Below are 21,003 nucleotides of genomic sequence, written 5' to 3'. Positions count from 1 at the left end.
CAAAACTTATTTCTGCAGCATCTCATGTATTTAAATGTCATGTGAGGTCACACACTTCTTTTCACATTCAGCATGAAGAATGCAACCAAAAGAAATATTCACATTAGATTTTAGTGCAATGGAGGTATGTGATTATATCCGTGTTTGCTTTAATCATAAAAATAATTTCTAATACTGTTTTGTTAACATCACCCATAAGCTAACAAGCACACAATGACCACAATAAAAGCATAGCTTTATGGAAAATATAACTAGCATTAGCTTCAACAATTAGTTTACTGAAAGCCTCTTTATATTCAAGTTAATAAAAGCCTAAAAATGTAAAGACAAGCTCTTTATTCAAGTAAGGTTTGTTCATTAAGGCCAACAATTCCTGTGTTTGGACCTCCAGGTAAAGGTCTCTCTGATTTCAGCTGTTCCCCATCCTGTTTCAGTTCCCCTCCCTACCTTCGTTCTCATTGTGTCCAGCTACATTTGGATCAGTTTTTAGGGGGCAGGACATTGGCCTGGAAGTGGCCCTGATTGGTAATGTTGCCAGAAGGGAAATAACGTGCCACTACAAAAGTTGAACCATCGGAGGCCACAGCTTTACCAACACCAAGTTTCTTCGAGCTTTTCCACACCATTGCAGTGAAGTGACCTAGAACAAAACAATGATTCTTTCATTAATTGGTGTATTGCAGCGATGTGTGGTTGTCACAAAGTGTTTATGCTTGTTTGACTCCTATAAACCATTTGGTGCTTGTGTTAGAGCTCAGTTAAATATTTATATGCTGAGAGACAGAGTGGAAACATTTGGGTAGAATAAGAAAATCAAGTACATTTTAATGCCTTTGGCAAATGCTTATCCAAAGCTAATTACTGGTGATTTCATCACTTTGTGTTTACCCCCTGGGAATCAAACCCACAGTTTTGATGTTGACAACACCATATGCTACCAATAGAGTTACAGGAACACCCGTTCCTAAATTCCCAACCACATATTTAAAGGTTTAGTCAAGTATACACGTTATCCACAATCTATATTATCAGTCACTTCAGAAGATTTTGGATCAGCTGCTGTAGAATTGTGACTATCGAAAGTGTTCTGCCCTCTTGAGGTGGTGGCTAGTATTACTCATTTCCTGCAGCTGATGACATGTGAAAAAAAAAGCTTAATTCCAATAGGATGAGAAGCATCTTACAAAAAAAATAAATAAATATATATATATTTATAAACCTTGAAGAATATTGTATTACGCATGTCTGTATGTGTCTTTTATAACCAAATATAACTGATTATGAATATAAAAACTGCACAAGCTGTCAAGCTGACATCATATACAGGTGCATCTCAATATATTAGATTGTCGTGGAAAAGTTCATTAATTGCAGGAATTCAACTACTTCAGTCTGTGTGCGCATTAAATTTAATACACAAGTTTCACAATTTAAGTCTTTGGTTCTTTTAATTGTGGTGATTTTTGCTCACATTTAACAAATACTCACCGATCTCAACAAATTATAATATGGTGACATGCCATTTAGCTAAACAACTCAAAACACCTGCAAAGGTTTCCTGAACCTTCAAAATGGTCTCTAAGTTTGGTAAACTAGACTACACAATCATGGGGAAGACTGCTGATCTGACAGTTGTCTAGAAGACAATCATTGACACCCTTCAAACATTCATTGCCGAAGAAGCTGGCTGTTCACAGAGTGCTGTATCCAAGCATGTTAACAGACAGTTGAGTGGAAGGAAAAAGTGTTAAAGAAAAAGATGCAGAACCAACCGAGAGAACCGCAGCCTTATGAGGACTGTCAAGCAAAATTGATTCAAGAATTTGAGTGAACTTCACAAGGAATGAACTGAGGCTTGGGTCAAGGCATCAAGAGCCACCACACACAGACGTGTCAAGGAATTTGCTGAACCACAGACAATGTCAGAGGCGTCTTATATGGGCTAAGGTGAATAAGAACTGGACTGTTGCCCAGTGGTCCTAAGTCATCTTTTCAGATGAGAGCAAGTTTTGTATTTCATTTGGAAACCAAGGTCCTAGTGTCTGGAGGAAGGGAGGAGAAGCTCGTAGCACAAGCTGCTTGAAGTCCAATGTTAAGTTTCCACAGTCTGTGTTGATTTGGGGTGCAATGTCATCTGCTAGTGTTGGTCTATTGTGTTTTTTGAAAAGTCACTGCACCCGTATACCAAGAAATTTTGGACCACTTCATGCTTCCTTCTGCTGATCAGCTTTTTGAAGATGCAGATTTCATTTTCCAGCAGGATTTGCCACCTGCCCACACTGCCAAAAGCACCAAAATAAAGGTTAAATGACCATGGTGTTGATGTGCTTGACTGGCCAGCAAACTCACCAGACCTGAACCCCAGAGAGAATCTATGGTGTATTGTCAAGAGGAAAATGAGAAACAAGAGGCCAAAAAAAATGCAGATGAAGGCCACGGTCAAAATCTGGGCTTCCATACAACCTCAGCAGTGCCACAAACTGATCACCTCCATACCAAGCCGAATTGAGGCAGTAATTAAAGCAAAATGAGCCCCTACCAAGTATTGAGTACATGTACAGTGAATGAACATACTTTCTGGAAGGCCAAAAATTCACTAAATTTTCTTATGAAGTATTCTAATTTGTTGAGATTGAATTGATGGGTTTTTTGTTAAATGTGAGCCAAAATCACAAAGAAAAGAACTTAAACTACTTCAGTCTGTGTGCATTGAATCTATTCAATATAAGTTTCACAATTTTTGTTGAATTACTGAAATAAATGAAATTTTTCATGACATTCTAATTTATTGAGATGCTCCTGTAAGGAACTTTTCTACAGAGCCCCGCACATAACTTTTCAAGAAAAAAATAAATAAATTGTATGCACAATTTACTTATTCGTTCTCTCGATTTATAAATCAGATACACGATTTAGCAAACGAATTAGTAAATCATGCAGACAATTTATGAATCGAGGGAACAAAATAGCAAATAGTGCACACGATTTAGCCTAATTGTTTTCCTGCATGTCATGTACGGGGCTCCGTACTTTTCAGATTTTAAAGATTACAAATAAATTTTTCTGAGGATTAACAAGCATGCATTAATTGCCAAGTATGTGTGCTAAAAATAAAATAAAAAATTGCCATCCAATCTACTTTCCTGAAGCACTGCAAACCATTAAGATTTAAATTTTGTTTTTCTGAGTACTGAGCAAAGTTGTTAATAAATGAGGTTTGTATTTTTTCTCTGCTAAAAAGAACATCCTAAACCAGGCGAATCTGGTTTTCAGGTTTAAGTTGCTCTTGTTTCTGGTAATTTGACTGATTTAAGGGAGGTTTTGGTCAGTTTAGTCATTCAGTCTGTTATGGAACGCAAGTGAATGAAGTACAAAATCTAGCGTTCCCACACATAAAGACCTTAAGGTGCTGGTTCAGGTGTGCTTGGTAAGAACTGGAAGTAAACTTTGCAGGTAAGTAGATCTCAAGGAGCCCCACTGCTGTAAATACTCTTACCAGTTGCAGAGGAGAATCCTGGCTGGTTGAAGTTGTACTGGTTCCCTTCATTATACCAGCGATCTGACACATCCTTACCTGTCGGCACACAGAGATTCTCATGTGAAATGGAATTATGAAGTACAAATAATAAGTTAATTATTTATTATTATTAATCAATTCAAATAATCCCAAATTCCTTACTCCGTAGAATGTGTATTTATAATCTGGTTGTTTAATTACAATATTATAGTAAATCCATCTGAAGATTCCAGGGTACAACTTGAAGCTTTACATGACACACTATACATTTAGTGACACTTTACAAATGACTCCAGACTGGCCAGACATTACGATCTACGTAGTAATCAACTATAGACTGAACATGGAGATAGTCAATTCATTAGTCCTAGTTGTTGCAAAGAGAAGAGGTTGAGAGTCTGTACTCCTACATCCACGTAAATGTTTCAGATGGACATTTTTAAACCGAAGAAGAGGATTCATACCCGTTTGATCATAAGATGCCCATGCTAAATTTTCTCCACAGTTTCCTCTACTAGACTCAACACTGTGCTTCAGGATTCTGGTGCTTGTGAGGCTCTCAGCATATCTACAAGACACTGAAGAGCATTAAACTGTAGTAAAGATGAAAGCAATGTCAAAGATAAGAAATTAACAGCAAATAGTAGCGCAAGCTTATAAAAGATCTCACCGTGCCGCTTCACTGCTCAGTTTACTGCAGAGTTTTAAAGGAGGGGCTTGATGTTTTCTCCTGTACTCATTATGAGTCTTCAGTACCTCTTCACAAAAAAGCCTGGAAGCTGCAATATCAACAGTGAATCAATAGAGATAAGAAAGTACTGCAATTTTTTCATACAGTTTGCTAAACTCAAACACACGGTCTAAAATATTTATTTCTCAAGGCTAGTACTCGTTTGACAAACAGAGTGGTCCAAACCAGGGCCCTTGATTCCCCTTCATTTGGCTCGGCATACCATTTGAGTGGGGGGGGAAATAGGGAGAAAAAGAAGCCTTGGAGCATATCTTAATTTCAAGCCAATTTATCTATTTATTTTTCAGCATTGAAATGTAGAGAATATAGGTGAATTTGACTTATTTTAACATACTGTAGTTGGATTCACACACACAGTAATGCAACATTTACACAGCCCTCGGTCTGATTTTTGTACCTTTGTGTTAAGAAAAAGAAAAAAAAAAAAAAGTTAAAATGTTTCCGTAGGCCTATATTTCTGCTAACAACATTTCAAAATGTATTTCTGCTAAGAATAAAAACAATAATTACATGTAATTGTTTTGAGCGACAGTCATAGCATTTCAGTCCTATTGATAATTCATCTATTTTTGATAAAGAAGACTGAACGTTCAAAACCTGTGCTCTTGGACAATGGACAAATGTTGTCAAACAGCTGTGCTTGCCTCTATTGCTGAGTCATAAATCCAACTACATGCCACCACTCAAACAAAGCAAGGATTGAGTAGCTAACAATCCCCAGCACACACATACAACGTGATAAAGCTGGCATATACTCAACCTGCACTGACAAAACTTCATTCAAGAGCAGAGGATGGCAGTGACAGACTGAAGAAAATCTATATTTGACAACATCACAAATGCTAAGTGAGACAGGGATTTAGAAGAGGATGATGGTGCACTTACCTGACTTCCCCATGGTAAGAAGACTCCTCTAAGTGAAGTATTTCCCTCACTGTCAGTCCCTGGCAGCTGTTACAATCCTTCACTCTTCTTCCCCACCCGTTTCTCTCTCTTCTCTTTCGCTCTTGTGTTTTTCCAGTAAACCAAGTAGCATCTAGCTTTTCATCCTCTGGAAGCCACACACTAAAACATCTTACAAACAAGCTTCAGTTAGGTCTATTTTAGCATTACCTACAATGCATGCTCTCTTCTTTCTGTTTGGTCTTCACCACACCTCCTTCACTTTCTTTCTCTCACACTTTGTACTGGGCAAAGGAGACTCTCCAGTCAGGACTGTGATGATGACATCATCTGTATGAGCCAAGTGGCCTTATATGGTGTTGGCATTGCTGCTTTCAGCTGGAAGCAGTGAGCTGAAACCACTTACTTGAGTTAAACTAAATGCAAACCGATAGCATGAAATGTGCCGAACAAGATTTTAAAATATTGTAACCAAGCCCTGAATGAAAAGGGTGGATTATTACCTGAAATAAAGATTAAAAACTCAAAACCTGATTTTTTTTTTTAATGATAAAGAAAAAAAAAAGAAAAAAAAGGATATTGTATGTTAGTCATATAGTAAATCAGATTAGATAAAAAAAGATACAATTATACAAAAATTTAGTTTTTATCTGTTATGACCTTGATGCAGATGCTTAAATGCATTTATGTTGTTATTATTAATGATAAAGGAACATACAATTAAAAAAGGATTTGGACATTGTGATAATTTTTTATTTAATTTTAATTATTAAAAATAATGTGATTGTGGATATATGAATCTTCCTTCCCTATCAGATGAAGACTAGGAAGCCAACTACTGTGGTATAGTCATATTTATTGGTTTAGCAATACACCAACTTGACATTAAGTAACATCACTGATCAATGTCAAAATTAGGCTAATCATTTAAAAACCTTAGTGCAAAAAGACATTAGATTTAAGTCAATTAGATTAAAGTCTTTCATTTAAAAAACATAATAAACATTAAAAAAACATGCTTAAAAGAAAAACAATTACAGTTAAAAATCAAAGCAATAAGGAAAGAAAATATCAGCAAGGTTTAAGTAAAAATGTGACTGCAAAATAACCAGCCAGCCAACATAGACCTCTGGTGGAGAGAATTAAAAGTGCATCTTTTAAAAATGTTTGTACAAAATATGTTCGTTGTAGATGTTGTAAATACAATGTGAACATACATGTAAAACGGAAAAGTTAATTATATTTTAGCATTATCTGCATAAATGCTTAATTGGGTTTCATTCTTCACTTAATTGTGTCGATCAGTGCAAAGGCGCATTAGTAATCCCTCAAACAGGACGAAAGCAGATATCTAGATAGTTAGGGTAATCGTTTGCATCATCAGCCTCAGAATGTGTTGATTAGATTTACCCAGATTTACACTGGGTATGAAATATAAAAATCTATAAATGCCTCAAAGTGCCTGAAAAAAAATGACTGAAAAATGCAATGAAAAATGTGTTGCTTTGTAAGTAAGGCTTTGTATTTTTAATGACAGCTGTGAATTTATGGTGTTTAATGAAGGCAACTGGTGTAAATTATGTAACTAGCATGCATAGAATCATTATTTTTTGCAATTCCTTGAGAATGTAATATCTACAGATAGCACAATTATGGCTGCAAGATGTCTGTTAAAGATCTCTTGATCTGAAACACAACTGGTGTGTGCAAACGTCTGACAGACGTCTTTCAGATGTCAGTTTCACATACATTCTAAATCATACACATAAAGACATCAAATTTACGTCCATTTGACATCTGATAGGAAACGTCCAGTATTGCAGATGAGCAAACACTCTAAAAGAATATATCTTGCAGATGTAAATGCAGACGTCAAATAGACGTCTCCATGGTATATGTGCTATGTACATGATGTATGTGCTATCAGTAGTTTCAGTCTAGCCCATTTCGGCCTTAAGATCAGCTAGTACACACTCAGCCTCGTTTAAACTCAGTGGAGTCTCCGGAGGTCTCAGAAGGCACGGCTGAGACACTTCACATGCATTCACCCTTTTAAACAGTCTGTTCCGGTCCACGTTCAACACCCACCCCGGCTCCATGTGGAAAGCTAAACACACATGATCCCAGACGTAGTATTCTTCTTTGTGATGAGGTCTCACATCAATTCTTCCATCAAAGCTGTTCACTTCAAGCCTTTTATTATGGATATCAGAGGGGGCTTGACATCGCCACCACATGACCCCCTCACGGAACCCACACACACCATCACCCTGACTTGGAAGTCGCGTAAAATCATCATAAAGGTTTACGTGCCGAGGATGCACTACAACTGTATATTGAATTTCTTTTTTGAAAAGCAGAGTCTCATACACACGCAGAACTGGACTTTGGTCACCACAAAACTGCTTGCTATAGTGCCAGAGAAGCTCCTTCAGTGAAAAAGTGAAGCAAAAGTTTCCATAGGAAGATTTCTCCTGGAAGGCCTTCGAGTTGGTGAAGTGCTCAAGGACACGTGGCTGGTTGTAAATTTGGGCAGAACTACGATGAGGGAATAAAGATGTGAGGAAACGCTCCTCAGCTGAGGATATGTCATCAGGTGTGACTACAAAACTCCACCAGAGGAAATGGGGCTGATCATTATCTACCAGGTCCGGTGGCTGTCTGAACCCTGAATCAAGAAAAATAGCCCTAAGACCACTTTCTCCAGTGACATGAGACACTTTCTGAACACAGAACTCCACAGATTCAGGATAAGCAGGGATAGTGTTCTTATACAGGTATCCATGCTGTAACTCCATTTCTTTTAGGTCCAACAGACTCAGATGCTGTCGCTTAAAAGTCGTCCGCTCACAATCACGTGCACTTCGACTCATATTCATTTCTGAAACCAAATAAGATGAGAATTAACTTTCCATCTATTTTAAAAGATCAAAGTATTTGAAATTAAATATAACCATCCCGAACAAGCTTGCAATTTATAAGGATGACAATATTTCATTTTCTTGTGTCTCGTCCTCATTTCGTTAGCCTCTAGACCGAAACAAAGTCGCTACTTGGCTCTTACAGTGAAAAAAAAAAGGAACAAAAAAATTGTTAACATGAAATGCTTTAAAAGGGTAACGTTACAAAAATATTGCTTTGCGTTTTTCCTTTTGAGAGATTTCAGTCATTTCACCTACCGTAGAATCATAATAAGATGGCTTTTCATTTCGGTTCAACAGCCTATAATTTACGACTTTGCCGCCAAATTATAAAAACAAGAAATTGCTCGTTCGTGCCAAAACACTGTAGCAATAACGACAATACAGCTATAAAGTACTAGATTCATAATTTAATTGTCAATTTTACCTTATGAAAGAGGCGTTTTAATCCGCTCAATAAACTTTCTGCATTAAAATGATCAGCAGCTTCCACCACTCGCCTCTGATTCAAAGCAAGTAAAGAAGCACGTCACAGTTACGTGAATTGCAGCTGCGCGCGCATTGTGGTGTCAGAAAAACACTGGTAGTGGAGGGAAAAGGGTAAAATCCATGGAATAAGAGAAATGTGCCTTTAGATGTCAGAATCGGAATACAAATAATTTTTATATAATAATGTTGCCAAAGATGCAATTTTAAGAAACGCAGACGTTTAAACTAACATATGGATGAAACCTGCTATGATTTCCCTTTTTTTAAAGTTTCCATGAAATCTAAATTAGTTTTTTGGGTGTTAACCTTAACTAACACATTGATGCTATCTATAAGGCAGTGTCAAAATTTACATTTAGAAGAACATGTAAGAATTCAAAGGTTGCGGTTTCTCTCTTCTGCCAAAATGGCTCAACAAATAATTCCACGTCACATCATACCAAAGAGTATAGAAAGCCCAAGAGGCGAAACTCTGTTGTGTTATGGGTAACAGTCTGTAGATGGCGCTGCGGAGGCGCGGCCGCCATTATGGACTGAAAGCTGCTGAAATCGTTAGCGCAGTTTGAGTGTAGAGGTTTTGCTGTTCGTTTTTAGAAATCTATACAAAACTTGAACTGGCTAGTAGCTGGCTAGCAAGTAGCTGGCTAGTAGTACACTAGTTTCCGAAAGATGGTCAGAGTTCTTTTTTGTTCATGTGTGCATTTGCTAGATTATACACCTTTTTGACTAATGCTTCCATTCTATGTCAATGCCTCTTCTCTCACAAAAAGAAAAAAAAATACAAACAAACTTCTCATACACAAATGCACACACAATAGATGGTGGTGTCTGATTAATTACTGAGATCTTATGGCACCACTTCCATTTTAGTACTGTTTATAGTTCGTGTGTGCACTTGCTAGATTGCACATCTTTTTTTGTACCTTTCCGCCTGTAATAGGACATTCACAGATTGTTTTTGTTCTTGCCATTGAAACGTTCACTGTGTGCACTTTCACTGAAGATGCTGAAAAACAAGTTGTTAATATTTTTGTGATATTCTTATTAAAGGTGAACTGTCTTTTATTTATTTATTTTTCCAAATCATATATATGGTGATGGTGATGTTCACTAATGTCAAAATCAACATTTGAATAAATCTTATTACTGTGTGTCTGCCTATATATATCATTTCATGAATTTCTGTTATTCATATAACAAGGAAAATGCATAATAGAACATAAATATTGATGGATTAAAGGTTTGCAATAATTTTATAATTGTATCTTTGCAAACCGTTAGTGGTAGGCTAATGAAGCCGATTCGGTGGGGGACATACCCTTACAAAAAAGTGCTATAGGAATCTTATATTATATAGGAATCAAAATATAGTAATCTTATAGGAATACTAGGCCTATAGTAATCTGGGACATACTACAGAAGTACGTTAAGACTACTATAGAAATACTATAGCAGCTTTAAAATATTATAGAGGTATTACAGAACATCACAGAAGTATGTTATGTTCTGTAATACCTCTATAATATCCTAGAGCCGCTATAGTATTTCTAGTAGTCTTATAGTACTTCTATAGTAATATTTTGTCCCAAAATACTTTTTTCCTAAGGGTAATTAGGCCATGCATAACCAACACATAGACGTATATTTTCTGTCATTTAACGTCATTTAATGTCGGTCATCCTCAATGTATTTTAAATTGTTTTCATATTTAGATATGACGGCCAGAAAAAATTAAGTTCTGTTAAGTTTTTGTTATGTTAAGTTTTTCAGTGCCATTTCTCTGCGTTTCCTTCAGTTTTCAGTCCATAATGGCGGCCGCACCATCACGTCATGGGGGCAACTGTTGCTATGGAGCGTTCTATTGAGTTTCGCCTCCTGGGCTTCTATACTCTTTGATCATACTTTATCTCCTCATCAAGTCTTTTGACCAATCAATGGATCTCTAGAATCAGAAGCGCCCGCCTCCTGCATTATAACTATAAACCAGTGATCCTTAACTCTGACTCACAAGATCCACTTTCCTGCAGAGTTAAGCTCTAAACCTAATCAAGCACACCTGAGTTTTCAGTGTCTTCAGGATCATGAAAAAAAAAAAAATAATAAAATAAATAAAATAAATCACAGGTAGGTTCGCAGCGCGAGAAACTTGCATTCAAGTCTTCGCTGAGGAGCCAAACCATGTGACCAGCGAAACAGCGATGTGGCACGGGGATGTAACGTCTCCATTCCCTCCTTCAGGGAATAAGGGTTACATATGTAACCTAGACGTTCCCTTTCAGTCGGTCATGTTCGACATTAGGTCAGAAAGAGACTGACGAATGGGGTCCCTACAAAACGCCACATGCCTGTCTTCCAGTGAACTGTATAAGTGATAGCAGCCTGTTGTGAGGCCTGCACGAGTGAGGGCCTATATCAGACACAGAAGACACTGGGTAGCATGTTCCAGCTGGATGTATGTTAGCAGACTGTCTGCTCATAGGAGGACTTCCAAGGGCAGATACCAACCATGTGGGGGTGATACAGATGAATCTCTGAGGTACTCAGCCCACAGGGTGGAATGTTTCAACGACAGATGGCAAGGTGGCTTGCCAAGGGAAAGACACATCCTACCAAGAGACTTACTGTGGAAACACAGACAAGAGATTGCACAAAAAGGGCAAATCACAACACATGGAGACACCTAATACAAAACAGGGGCTGACCAATAGGGCATGCACGCAAGTTCTGGACATCAACAGTGCTGGAGGAACCTAGTATTCTGCACTGAGGAACTCCGCTGAGGGGAATAGAGCATGCATCCAGTCCGTGGAGTGGAATGGCGTAGCAAGCGGATTGACACAGAGCAGGTACACAGAGATTATAAAAATCTCACAAATGTATTAGGTGTCATCCAGCCTGCAGCTCTACAGATGTCTGTTAGCGAGTGAGTGAGTTGAGTGAGCTCTCACCCCTAGGGGGCATGGCAGGTCTAGAGTCTGATAAACCAGAACAATAACATCCACAGCATAAATAAATACAATAGAGGAAAGATACAAACAATAAACAGTGATTTTCGTAAGTTTTTAGGTACAGAAATTGAATAAAGTAATTGGACTGTATAAATTAAAAATTATTCTTTATTAAAGTTATAAAAGCTTTTTAATCAAGAGCAGTGAGGGATTTCTTTGTTGTTGCTGTTTCTATTAATATAAAGACTGCCACTTGTTAAGAGAATACACTGATACAGCAGGCCTACGTTCAGCCAGCTATGTCTGCTGTAGGATACTTACCAAAAACGGGTATTTTGACAATTTTTGTGTGAATTTGTCCATTTAAACAATACTTCAGAGAGAGCTAAATATTTGCGTGCGTTCAGGAGAGCGCATGCACAATTCTTCTCACTGTGCATGCGAGCACGTGTCCTTTGGCTCTTAAATGTTTAAACTGACAAAGCTTAAATGAGTTTAGTTTAAATAAATATTAACATGTGCTGTTCAGGTCTCAACTGTGCGCACCTGCTATCAGCAGCCGGGTGATTACAGAATAAATGATTGCTCTCATTCCAGCATATAAGGCATTCACATCAAAGGGAAGTCGTGGCCTAATGGTTAGAGAGTCGGACTCCCAATCAAAAGGTTGTGAGTTCGAGTCCCGGGCCGGCAGGAATTGTGGGTGGGGGGAGTGCATGTACAGTTCTCTCTCCACCTTCAATACCATGACTTAGGTGCCCTTGAGCAAGGCACTGAACCCCAACTGCTCCCCGGGCGCTGCAGCATAAATGGCTGCCCACTGCTCTGGGTGTGTGCTCACAGTGTGTGTGTGTGTGTTCACTGCTCCGGGTGTGTGCTCACAGTGTGTGTGTGTGTGTGTGTGTGTTCACTGCTCTGTGTGTGTGCATTTCAGATGGGTTAAATGCAGAGCACAAATTCTGAGTATGGGTCACCATACTTGGCTGAATGTTACTTCACTTTTTTTTCACTTGATCAAGAGTGAATGGTTTGTCTAGGGTTTTTTTTTTTATCCTCATTGCTATTGTTGTAATGTCTGGGAATCCAGCCACCCCTACTATCCAGTGGGATAACCTCTGCTTGGAGACATCCTTTCCCTTCTGCTGGCCTCTGTAACAAACAAAGAGTTGGTCTGAGGTCCTGAAGTACTGAGTTCAGTCTACATAGGTCCAGAGCACACATACTGGACAGAGCAGCACCAGGTCTGGGTCTGCCTCATCTGGGGGCAGCGCTTGCAAGTTCACCACATGATCTCTAAAAGGAGTGGTGGGAACTTTGGGCATGTATCCAGGCCGGGGTCTAAAGATAACGTGAGAGTTGGCCGGCCCGAATTCCAGACACGCTTCGTCAACTGAATATGCCTGCAGGTCCCCAACCCTTTTAACCGAAGCTAAAACTGTCAGGAGCGCAGTCTTTAATGATAAAACTTCAGCTCTACTGAGAGAAAGGGTTCGAAGAGAGCCCTTTGCAGTGCAGATTGAACCATTGCGAGGTCCCAAGAAGGAAGTTGATGAGGGCGAGGCGGATTGAGCCTCCTGGCCCCTCTCAGGAATCTGATGACCAGATCATGCTTCCCAAGAAACTTACAACTTAATCCACAGGGTCATGGTGAGATGAAATGGCAGCCATATAGACCTTCGGGGTGGAAGGAGAGAGCCTTTGTTCCAACCCTTACTGAAGAAAGTAAAAAGCACTGACTCTGTTGGGCATCTCCGAGGGTCTTCACAACATAAAGAAAACCAAGCAACAAAGAGGTTCCACTTCAAAGCACAGGCATGTCTGTGCAAGAAGACTCACTGGGAAAATGCATACTTGCAAAGGCCCAGCGGCCAGCTGTGCAACAGTGCATCCATGCCAAGGGTGCCCTCGGTCAGGGAGAAAAACAACTGACAGTGGGAATTCTGTGGAGAGGCAAATAGGTCGACATGAGCATCTCCAAAGCGTTTCCCAATCAGCTGAACTGACTTGGGTGGAGTCTCCATTCTCCGGGGCAAGACTGCTGACATGAAAGCTCGCTGTATGCACAATGGGCTAGTTGCATAGCTCCGCCATCTTGGATTTCCAGTCTTGTGAGTGTGTGCATAGATATTTCCGGTTGTGCTAAACATCAGTGCTGAGAATCGGAGAAATCCAAATATTACCTTCTATATGTTTACAGGATTTATAATATCACTTCAAATGCAAATAAGATATACACTGCTATTATTACTATACTATAAATGTTAACTGAGCCAGTGGATTTGAAACTTCCACTGGTCTGGTGAATGAATTTATTACACTTGTTCCCTACTGTTCACGAATGAAAATGAAAGTTGAACTCATGGTGTGTATACACAGCTACATAATGTATTTTTATCTTACCAATTATGTAAATGTACAAATTACTTATTTCTCGAAAATGTTTGTATTACATGGATTTTTTTTAATGAAATATTTACCTCGTGAGACGTGGGCTGCGATTTATCTTCATAAGTATCCATTTCTCAATTGTGCACATACATCAGTTTGTTTCATCATTATTTCCACAACATATTTTATTATTTTACACAATTAACTAATACATGACTTATTTTAATATCTGTTTTATCTGATAATTAATGCAAAAGAATAACAATATACCTGCGCTGCTCGGATAATGATTTATGTCAGTCAGATAATGATTTATGCTGCAGATCTTTCACAAAACATATAAACATTGATAAAAACACATGAATGCAAACATCGATTTTTAATTAATGTAAACCTACCATAATTACATTGTTTAATTGTACAGTTACAGTTATAAATTATCAAATAAAATAAAACCTTGATCTTACATAACAGTCAGAAAAAAACCAGCTCTTCGAAGATGTAAAGTATTGCATATTTGAGTGGTTTGTGTTTGAAAGAAGAAATCACTGTGGACTGATTAACCTGACGTCGATGCTGATCCGCATAATCAACAGAAAAATAAAGCAATCTCCGCGTTGTATCATGATGAATTTCCACACAGAAGTACGCAAAAATGTAGGGAGGATGTTTCCCCATGTCTTCGATATGCCACTATCCGCTGTTAAATTAAAAAAAATCATTGATTATATACATCTAGCCAAGTTTCGTATGCAAGTTTCCCTTATAGTAGATGCGAGCGTCGCAAGACCGGAAGTATGCATGCACACACTCGCATCGCTGAAGCTCACTAGCGCCATCTTGTGCACCGAACCCATTGAGCCTGCCTGGGATGTGAATGGCACAAAGCGACATCAGATGCTTCTGACTCCACAAGAGGAGATGGCAAGCAAGTTGCGACATGTGACGGGAGCGTAGACCACCCTGACAGTTGATGTACGTGTTAACAGTACAGTGCTCTCTCCCCCTTTAATACCACGACTTAGGTGCCCTTGAGCAAGGCACCGAACCCCCAACTGCTCCCCGGGCGCCGCAGCAGAAATGGCTGCCCACTGCTCCGGGTGTGTGTTCACGGTGTGTGTTCACTGCTGTGTGTGTGCACTTTGGATAGGTTAAAAGCAGAGCACGAATTCGGAGTATGGGTCACCATACTTGGCCGTATGTCCCGTCACTTTCACTTTTTCAGTACGTGCTTGTCCCTCCACAGGGCCTTGAAGCAGTGCAGAGCAAGCTGTACTGCTAGCAACTCGAGGCAATGGGCATGTCACTGAAGTCAGAGGCTTGTCCAGGAGCCTGACGCAGCATGTATGTTGCACATGGCACCCCAGCCCATGGCTAAAGCATCTTATTGTTGACACAATAACATGCCTGGACACTGGTTCTAGGGGAAAACCAGCCCATAGAAATGAGAGGTCCAACCACGGGGTGAAGGTTCGGAGGCAGGTTGGAGTGATGATCACCCGGAACGTGTCCTGTTGCCAAGCCCATATCGGGACTCGGGGGTGAAGCCAGTGCTGAAGTGGTCACATATGAACCACCCCGATTGGTATGACCACCGCTGAGGATGCAATATCCCCCAAGAGCCTCTGAAATATTTCAATGGAACCACCCTCCTGAATGTAACATCTTGGAGTATGTGAAAGAGTGTTTGGATGAACCACTCACCTTAGTACAGGAGAACGCTGAATGCTCGCATCCAGTCACAGTGTGTCATCCATCTGCATCATCACACCTGCAGGAGTCTCATCCATTGCTTGTGATCATCCATCATGTGAAATGTCGCAACAGACTGAATGCATCCTGAAATGACAAACATATTCAGCATATGTAGACCTTGACGTCTGACTCTGACAATGTTTATAGCTTTTAGAGTTTTACATGGTTTACGATCAAATTTAGAACTAGAAAATTATCTGAAAGACGATGCCAGCAATGGATATGTAACTGCTGCTGTTGTGGTTTTACATTCTATAGCAAGGTTGCTCAGTTTAGTTCCAATGCTACTCTTAACACATCTCTCCAAGCTGTTAAGAATTATGGACAAGTGTGCAAGCACCTCCAAAAGCCAGACTGAGCGCCGTTGTTCTAGATTATAACATATTTTATCTTTTTAGTTCATAGATTTGTGTATATTATGTCTAAATGTTTACTTTTAAGTGCAAATCACTTATATAATATCATGCCAAGCACTTCACTGTTTACAAACCCTGCTTTACTTAAAGGGTTAGTTCACCCAAAAATGAAAATTATGTCATTAATAACTCACCCTCATGTCGTTCCAAACCCGTAAGACCTCCGTTCATCTTCGGAACACAGTTTAAGATATTTTAGATATTTTAGAGAGCTTTCTGTCCCTCCATTGAAAATGTATGTACGGTATACTGTCCATGTCCAGAAAGGTAATAAAAACATCATCAAAGTAGTCCATGTGACATCAGAGGGTCAGTTAGAATTTGTTGAAGCAATACATTTTGGTCCAAAAATAACAAAAATTCCGACTTTATTCAGCATTGTCTTCTCTTGCGGGTCTGCTGTGAGCACGTTCACAACACCGCAGCGTAGTGATGTCCGGTCCGCGAATGAATCATGCGATTTATCCGGTTCTTCTTGAACCAGTTCACCAAATCGAACAGGAATCGTTTGAAATGGTTTGCGTCTCCAATAAGCATTAATCTACAAATGACTTAAACTGTTCACTTTTTTAACATAACTGAGTCTAATTTCATCCCATATTAGATCTCTTCCCTAGCCTTCAAGGTTACATCTCCTAACAACTGTACTTTTCCACACATGGTAATAGACAAAAACGCATTCCACTATATCATACCTCCAAGACTCCATCCCTCTGCCCCTAGTGCACTGGAGGTATGTGATTATATTTGTGTTTGTTTCATTCATAAAAAATAATTTATAATACGGTTTTGTTGACATCACCCATGCACAAACAGGCACACAATCACCACAATGAAAGTATAGCTTAATGGAAAGTATAACTAGCATTAGGTTCAACAATTAGTTTACTGAAAGCCTCTTTATATTCAAGTTAATAAAAGCCTAAAAATGTAAAGACAGAAGCTCTTCTTTATTCAAGTAAGTTTTGTTTATTAAGGCCAACAATTCCTGTGTTTGGACCTCCAGATAAAAGTCTCTCTGATTTCAGCTGTTCCCCATCCTGATTTAGTTCCCCTCCCTACCTTCGTTTTCATTGTGTCCAGCTACATTTGGATCAGTTTTTAGGGGGCAGGACATTGGCCTGGAAGTGGCCCTGATTGGTAATGTTGCCGGAAGGGAAATAACGTGCCACTACAAAAGTAGAACCATCGGAGGCCACAGCTTTACCAACACCAAGTTTCTTCGAGCTTTTCCACACCATTGCAGTGAAGTGACCTAGAACAAAACAATGATTCTTTCATTAATTGGTGTGTATTGCAGCGATGTGTGGTTGTCACAAAGTGGTTGATTCACATAAACCATTTGGTGCTTGTGTTAGTGCTCCGTTAAATTTTTATATGCTGAGAGATTTTGAAACTTTTGAGTGGAATAAGAAACTCAAGTTCAATTTATGCTTTTGGCAAATGCTTTTCCAAAGCTAATTACTTTGGAAAGCTTACAAATTATACTGAAGAATATTGTATTACACTGTTCTGGGCCAAACTTATCTGCTGTATGTGTTTATATTATATTTGGTTATAAAACAAGGGTTATTAATATAAAAACAGTGCTCAAGCTGTCAAACTGACATAATCATAATGAACTTTTCAGATTTTAGAGATTACAAAATACAAAACAAAAATTCTGAGGATTACATGATTACATTACATGACATGCATTAATTGACTAGTACGTGTCCTAATAGGGTAAATTTTGATTTTATGTGTTGACTTCCAAAAAAAAAAAAAAAAAAAAAAGAAAAAAAAAAAAAAAAAAGCCATCCACTCTACATTCCTGAAGCACTGCAAACCATTAAGATTTAGACTTCCATTTTGTTTTTCTGAGTACTGAGCCAAGAAGTTAATAAATTATGTTTACATTCTTTCTATGCTAAAAAAAAGAACATCTTAAACCAGGCAAATCTGGTTTTCGTAGCTCTTGTTTCTGGTCATTTGACTGATTTTAGAGAGGTTTTGGGCAGTTTAGTCATTCAGGCTGTTATGGAACGTAAGTGAATGAAGTACAAAATCTAGCATTCCTAAAGTAAACTTTGCAGGTAAGTAGATCTCAAGGAGCCCCACTGCTGTAAATACTCTTACCAGTTGCAGAGGAGAATCCCGGCTGGTTGAAGTTGTACTGGTTCACTTCATTATACCAGCGATCCGACACATCCTTACCTGTCGGCACACAGAGATTCTCATGTGAAATGGAATTATGAATTACAAATAATAAGTTAATTATTTATTATTATTATTAATCAATTCAAATAATCCCAAATTCCTTACTCCGTAGAATGTGTATTTATAATCTGGTTGTTTAATTACAATATTATAGTAAATCCATCTGAAGATTCCAGGGTACAACTTGAAGCTTTACATGACACACTATACATTTAGTGACACTTTACAAATGACTCCAGACTGGCCAGACATTACGATCTACGTAGTAATCAACTATAGACTGAACATGGAGATAGTCAATTCATTAGTCCTAGTTGTTGCAAAGAGAAGAGGTTGAGAGTCTGTACTCCTACATCCACGTAAATGTTTAAGATGGACATTTTTAAACCGAAGAAGAGGATTCATACCCGTTTGATCATAAGATGCCCATGCTAAATTTTCTCCACAGTTTCCTCTACTAGACTCAACACTGTGCTTCAGGATTCTGGTGCTTGCGAGGCTCTCAGCATATCTACAAGACACTGAAGAGCATTAAACTGTAGTAAAGATGAAAGCAATGTCAAAGATAAGAAATTAACAGCAAATAGTAGCGCAAGCTTATAAAAGATCTCACCGTGCCGCTTCACTGCTCAGTTTACTGCAGAGTTTTAAAGGAGGGGCTTGATGTTTTCTCCTGTACTCATTATGAGTCTTCAGTACCTCTTCACAAAAAAGCCTGGAAGCTGCAATATCAACAGTGAATCAATAGAAAGGGTTTAGAAAGTACTGCAATTTTTTCATACAGTTTGCTAAACTCAAACATATGGTCTAAAATATTTATTACTCAAGGCTAGTACTCGTTTGACAAACAGAGTTGTCCAAACCAGGGCCCTTGATGTCCCTTTATTTGGCTCGGCAAGTGTGTGTGTGTGTGTGTTTGGGGGGAGGGTATGGTGAAAAACAAGCCTTTGGAACATAACTTAATTTCGAGCCAATTTATTTATTTATTTATCTCCATTGAAATGTAGAGAATGTAGGTGAACTTTATTATTTTATTTTAACATACTGTAGTTAGATGCAAACACAGTAATGCAACATTTACACAGCCCTCGGTCTGCTTTTTGGAACTTTGTGTTAGAATAAAATGTTAAAATGTTTCAGTAGGCCTATATTTCTAATAACAACATTTCAAAAAGTATTTCTGCTAAAAATAAATTATATTTAATTGTTTTGAGCAGTCAATAATTTATCTAAAATATGGTTTAATCCTTTTGATAATTCATCTATTTTTGATAAAGAAAACTGAACGTTCAAAACCTGTGCTCTTGGACAATGGACAAATGTTGTCAAACAGCTGTGCTTGCCTCTATTGCTGAGTCATAAATCCAACTACATGCCACCACTCAAACAAAGCAAGGATTGAGTAGCTAGCAATCCCCAGCACACACATACAACGTGATAAAGCTGGCATATACTCAACCTGCACTGACAAAACTTCATTCAAGAGCAGAGGATGGCAGTGACAGACTGAAGAAAATCTATATTTGACAACATCACAAATGCTAAGTGAGACAGGGATTTAGAAGAGGATGATGGTGCACTTACCTGACTTCCCCATGGTAAGAAGACTCCTCTAAGTGAAGTATTTCCCTCACTGTCAGTCCCTGGCAGCTGTTACAATCCTTCACTCTTCTTCCCCACCCGTTTCTCTCTCTTCTCTTTCGCTCTTGTGTTTTTCCAGTAAACCAAGTAGCATCTAGCTTTTCATCCTCTGGAAGCCACACACTAAAACATCTTACAAACAAGCTTCAGTTAGGTCTATTTTAGCATTACCTACAATGCATGCTCTCTTCTTTCTGTTTGGTCTTCACCACACCTCCTTCACTTTCTTTCTCTCACACTTTGTACTGGGCAAAGGAGACTCTCCAGTCAGGACTGTGATGATGACATCATCTGTATGAGCCAAGTGGCCTTATATGGTGTTGGCATTGCTGCTTTCAGCTGGAAGCAGTGAGCTGAAACCACTTACTTGAGTTAAACTAAATGCAAACCGATAGCATGAAATGTGCCGAACAAGATTTTAAAATATTGTAACCAAGCCCTGAATGAAAAGGTTAGATTTATTACCTGAAATTAAGATTATAAACTCAAATCCTCATTTTCTTTTTTTTAAGGGCTGTTAGTCCTATAATAAATCAGATTGTATTAGATAAAAACAGATAAAATCCTACACAAAATATGGTTTGTTTTTATCTGTTTGACAGTAATTTTTTATTAATAGTGTGCCACTGACCTTTATGTTTTTTATCATTATCACTATTTAAAGGAACATGCAACTGAAAAAGATTTGGATATTTTTTACAAAATAATGTGAGTGTGGATATATGAATCTTCCTTCCCTATCAGATGAAGACTAGGAAGCCAACTACTGTTTTATAGTCATATTTATTGGTTTAGCAAAAGACCAACTTGATATTACATAACATCAATGTACTTACAATCAATGTTAATTTAGACCAGATTCAAACAGCTAAAAGACATTTTAGTGCAATTAGACATTAGATTGAAGTATATTATGCTAAAATATGACATTTCTAAAAAAAAATTATAAACATAAAAAGATACCTAAAAGAAAAACAATTACAGTTCAAAATCAAAGTAATAATAATGACAGAAAATATCAGCAAGGTTTTAGCTAGATTTTAGCGATTTAACCAGCAAGCCAACATAGAGGGTG

At 38.4% G+C, this 21,003-nt stretch overlaps 3 protein-coding genes across 4 annotated transcripts; all 3 read right to left on the bottom strand.

The window, feature by feature from the left end:
- Nucleotides 1-334: 334 nt before the first annotated feature.
- Nucleotides 335-5,588, bottom strand: LOC132158512 (Golgi-associated plant pathogenesis-related protein 1-like). Its single transcript, XM_059567943.1, has 5 exons — nt 5,154-5,588; nt 4,188-4,296; nt 3,982-4,085; nt 3,497-3,574; nt 335-640 (listed from the first exon to the last, which is right to left on the bottom strand). The coding sequence occupies exons 1-5, from the start codon at nt 5,164-5,166 to the stop codon at nt 480-482; spliced, it is 465 nt and encodes a 154-aa protein (XP_059423926.1). The 5' UTR covers nt 5,167-5,588; the 3' UTR covers nt 335-479.
- A 1,215-nt stretch (nt 5,589-6,803) lies between these two features.
- On the bottom strand, nt 6,804-16,189 carry LOC132158511 (uncharacterized). Of its 2 annotated transcripts, none has more exons than XM_059567942.1 (2): nt 15,622-16,189; nt 6,804-8,052 (listed from the first exon to the last, which is right to left on the bottom strand). In XM_059567942.1, exon 2 carries the CDS (start codon nt 8,048-8,050, stop codon nt 7,109-7,111), a length of 942 nt encoding a protein of 313 aa, XP_059423925.1. In that variant the 5' UTR covers nt 8,051-8,052; nt 15,622-16,189; the 3' UTR covers nt 6,804-7,108. The 2 variants fall into 2 exon arrangements, with proteins under 2 accessions (XP_059423925.1, XP_059423924.1); XM_059567941.1 differs by lacking the exon at nt 15,622-16,189 and adding an exon at nt 8,520-8,744.
- Nucleotides 16,190-17,017: 828 nt separating this feature from the next.
- LOC132158509 (Golgi-associated plant pathogenesis-related protein 1-like) lies at nt 17,018-20,226 on the bottom strand. Its single transcript, XM_059567939.1, has 5 exons — nt 19,872-20,226; nt 18,901-19,009; nt 18,695-18,798; nt 18,207-18,284; nt 17,018-17,343 (listed from the first exon to the last, which is right to left on the bottom strand). The coding sequence occupies exons 1-5, from the start codon at nt 19,882-19,884 to the stop codon at nt 17,183-17,185; spliced, it is 465 nt and encodes a 154-aa protein (XP_059423922.1). The 5' UTR covers nt 19,885-20,226; the 3' UTR covers nt 17,018-17,182.
- Between the last annotated feature and the right edge of the window lie 777 nt (nt 20,227-21,003).

This window comes from Carassius carassius, chromosome 15 (assembly GCF_963082965.1).
Source record: "Carassius carassius chromosome 15, fCarCar2.1, whole genome shotgun sequence".
NCBI classification, from domain to species: Eukaryota; Metazoa; Chordata; class Actinopteri; order Cypriniformes; family Cyprinidae; genus Carassius; species Carassius carassius.
Note: the sequence above shows the minus strand (reverse complement) of the source record. Positions and strands in the feature narration are given on the sequence as shown.

Bases quoted from the DNA above. Each gene is read 5' to 3' on its own strand.
- LOC132158512 (XM_059567943.1), bottom strand. The intron at 4,086-4,187 runs GTGAGATCTTTT...AGTGTCTTGTAG, and splicing joins CTGAGCAGTGAAGCGGCACG to ATATGCTGAGAGCCTCACAA. The intron at 3,575-3,981 runs GTATGAATCCTC...GTGTGCCGACAG, and splicing joins GGCATCTTATGATCAAACGG to GTAAGGATGTGTCAGATCGC.
- LOC132158511 (XM_059567942.1), bottom strand. From the start codon at position 8,050: ATGAATATGAGTCGAAGTGCACGTGATTGTGAGCGGACGACTTTTAAG.
- LOC132158509 (XM_059567939.1), bottom strand. The intron at 18,799-18,900 runs GTGAGATCTTTT...AGTGTCTTGTAG, and splicing joins CTGAGCAGTGAAGCGGCACG to ATATGCTGAGAGCCTCGCAA. The intron at 18,285-18,694 runs GTATGAATCCTC...GTGTGCCGACAG, and splicing joins GGCATCTTATGATCAAACGG to GTAAGGATGTGTCGGATCGC.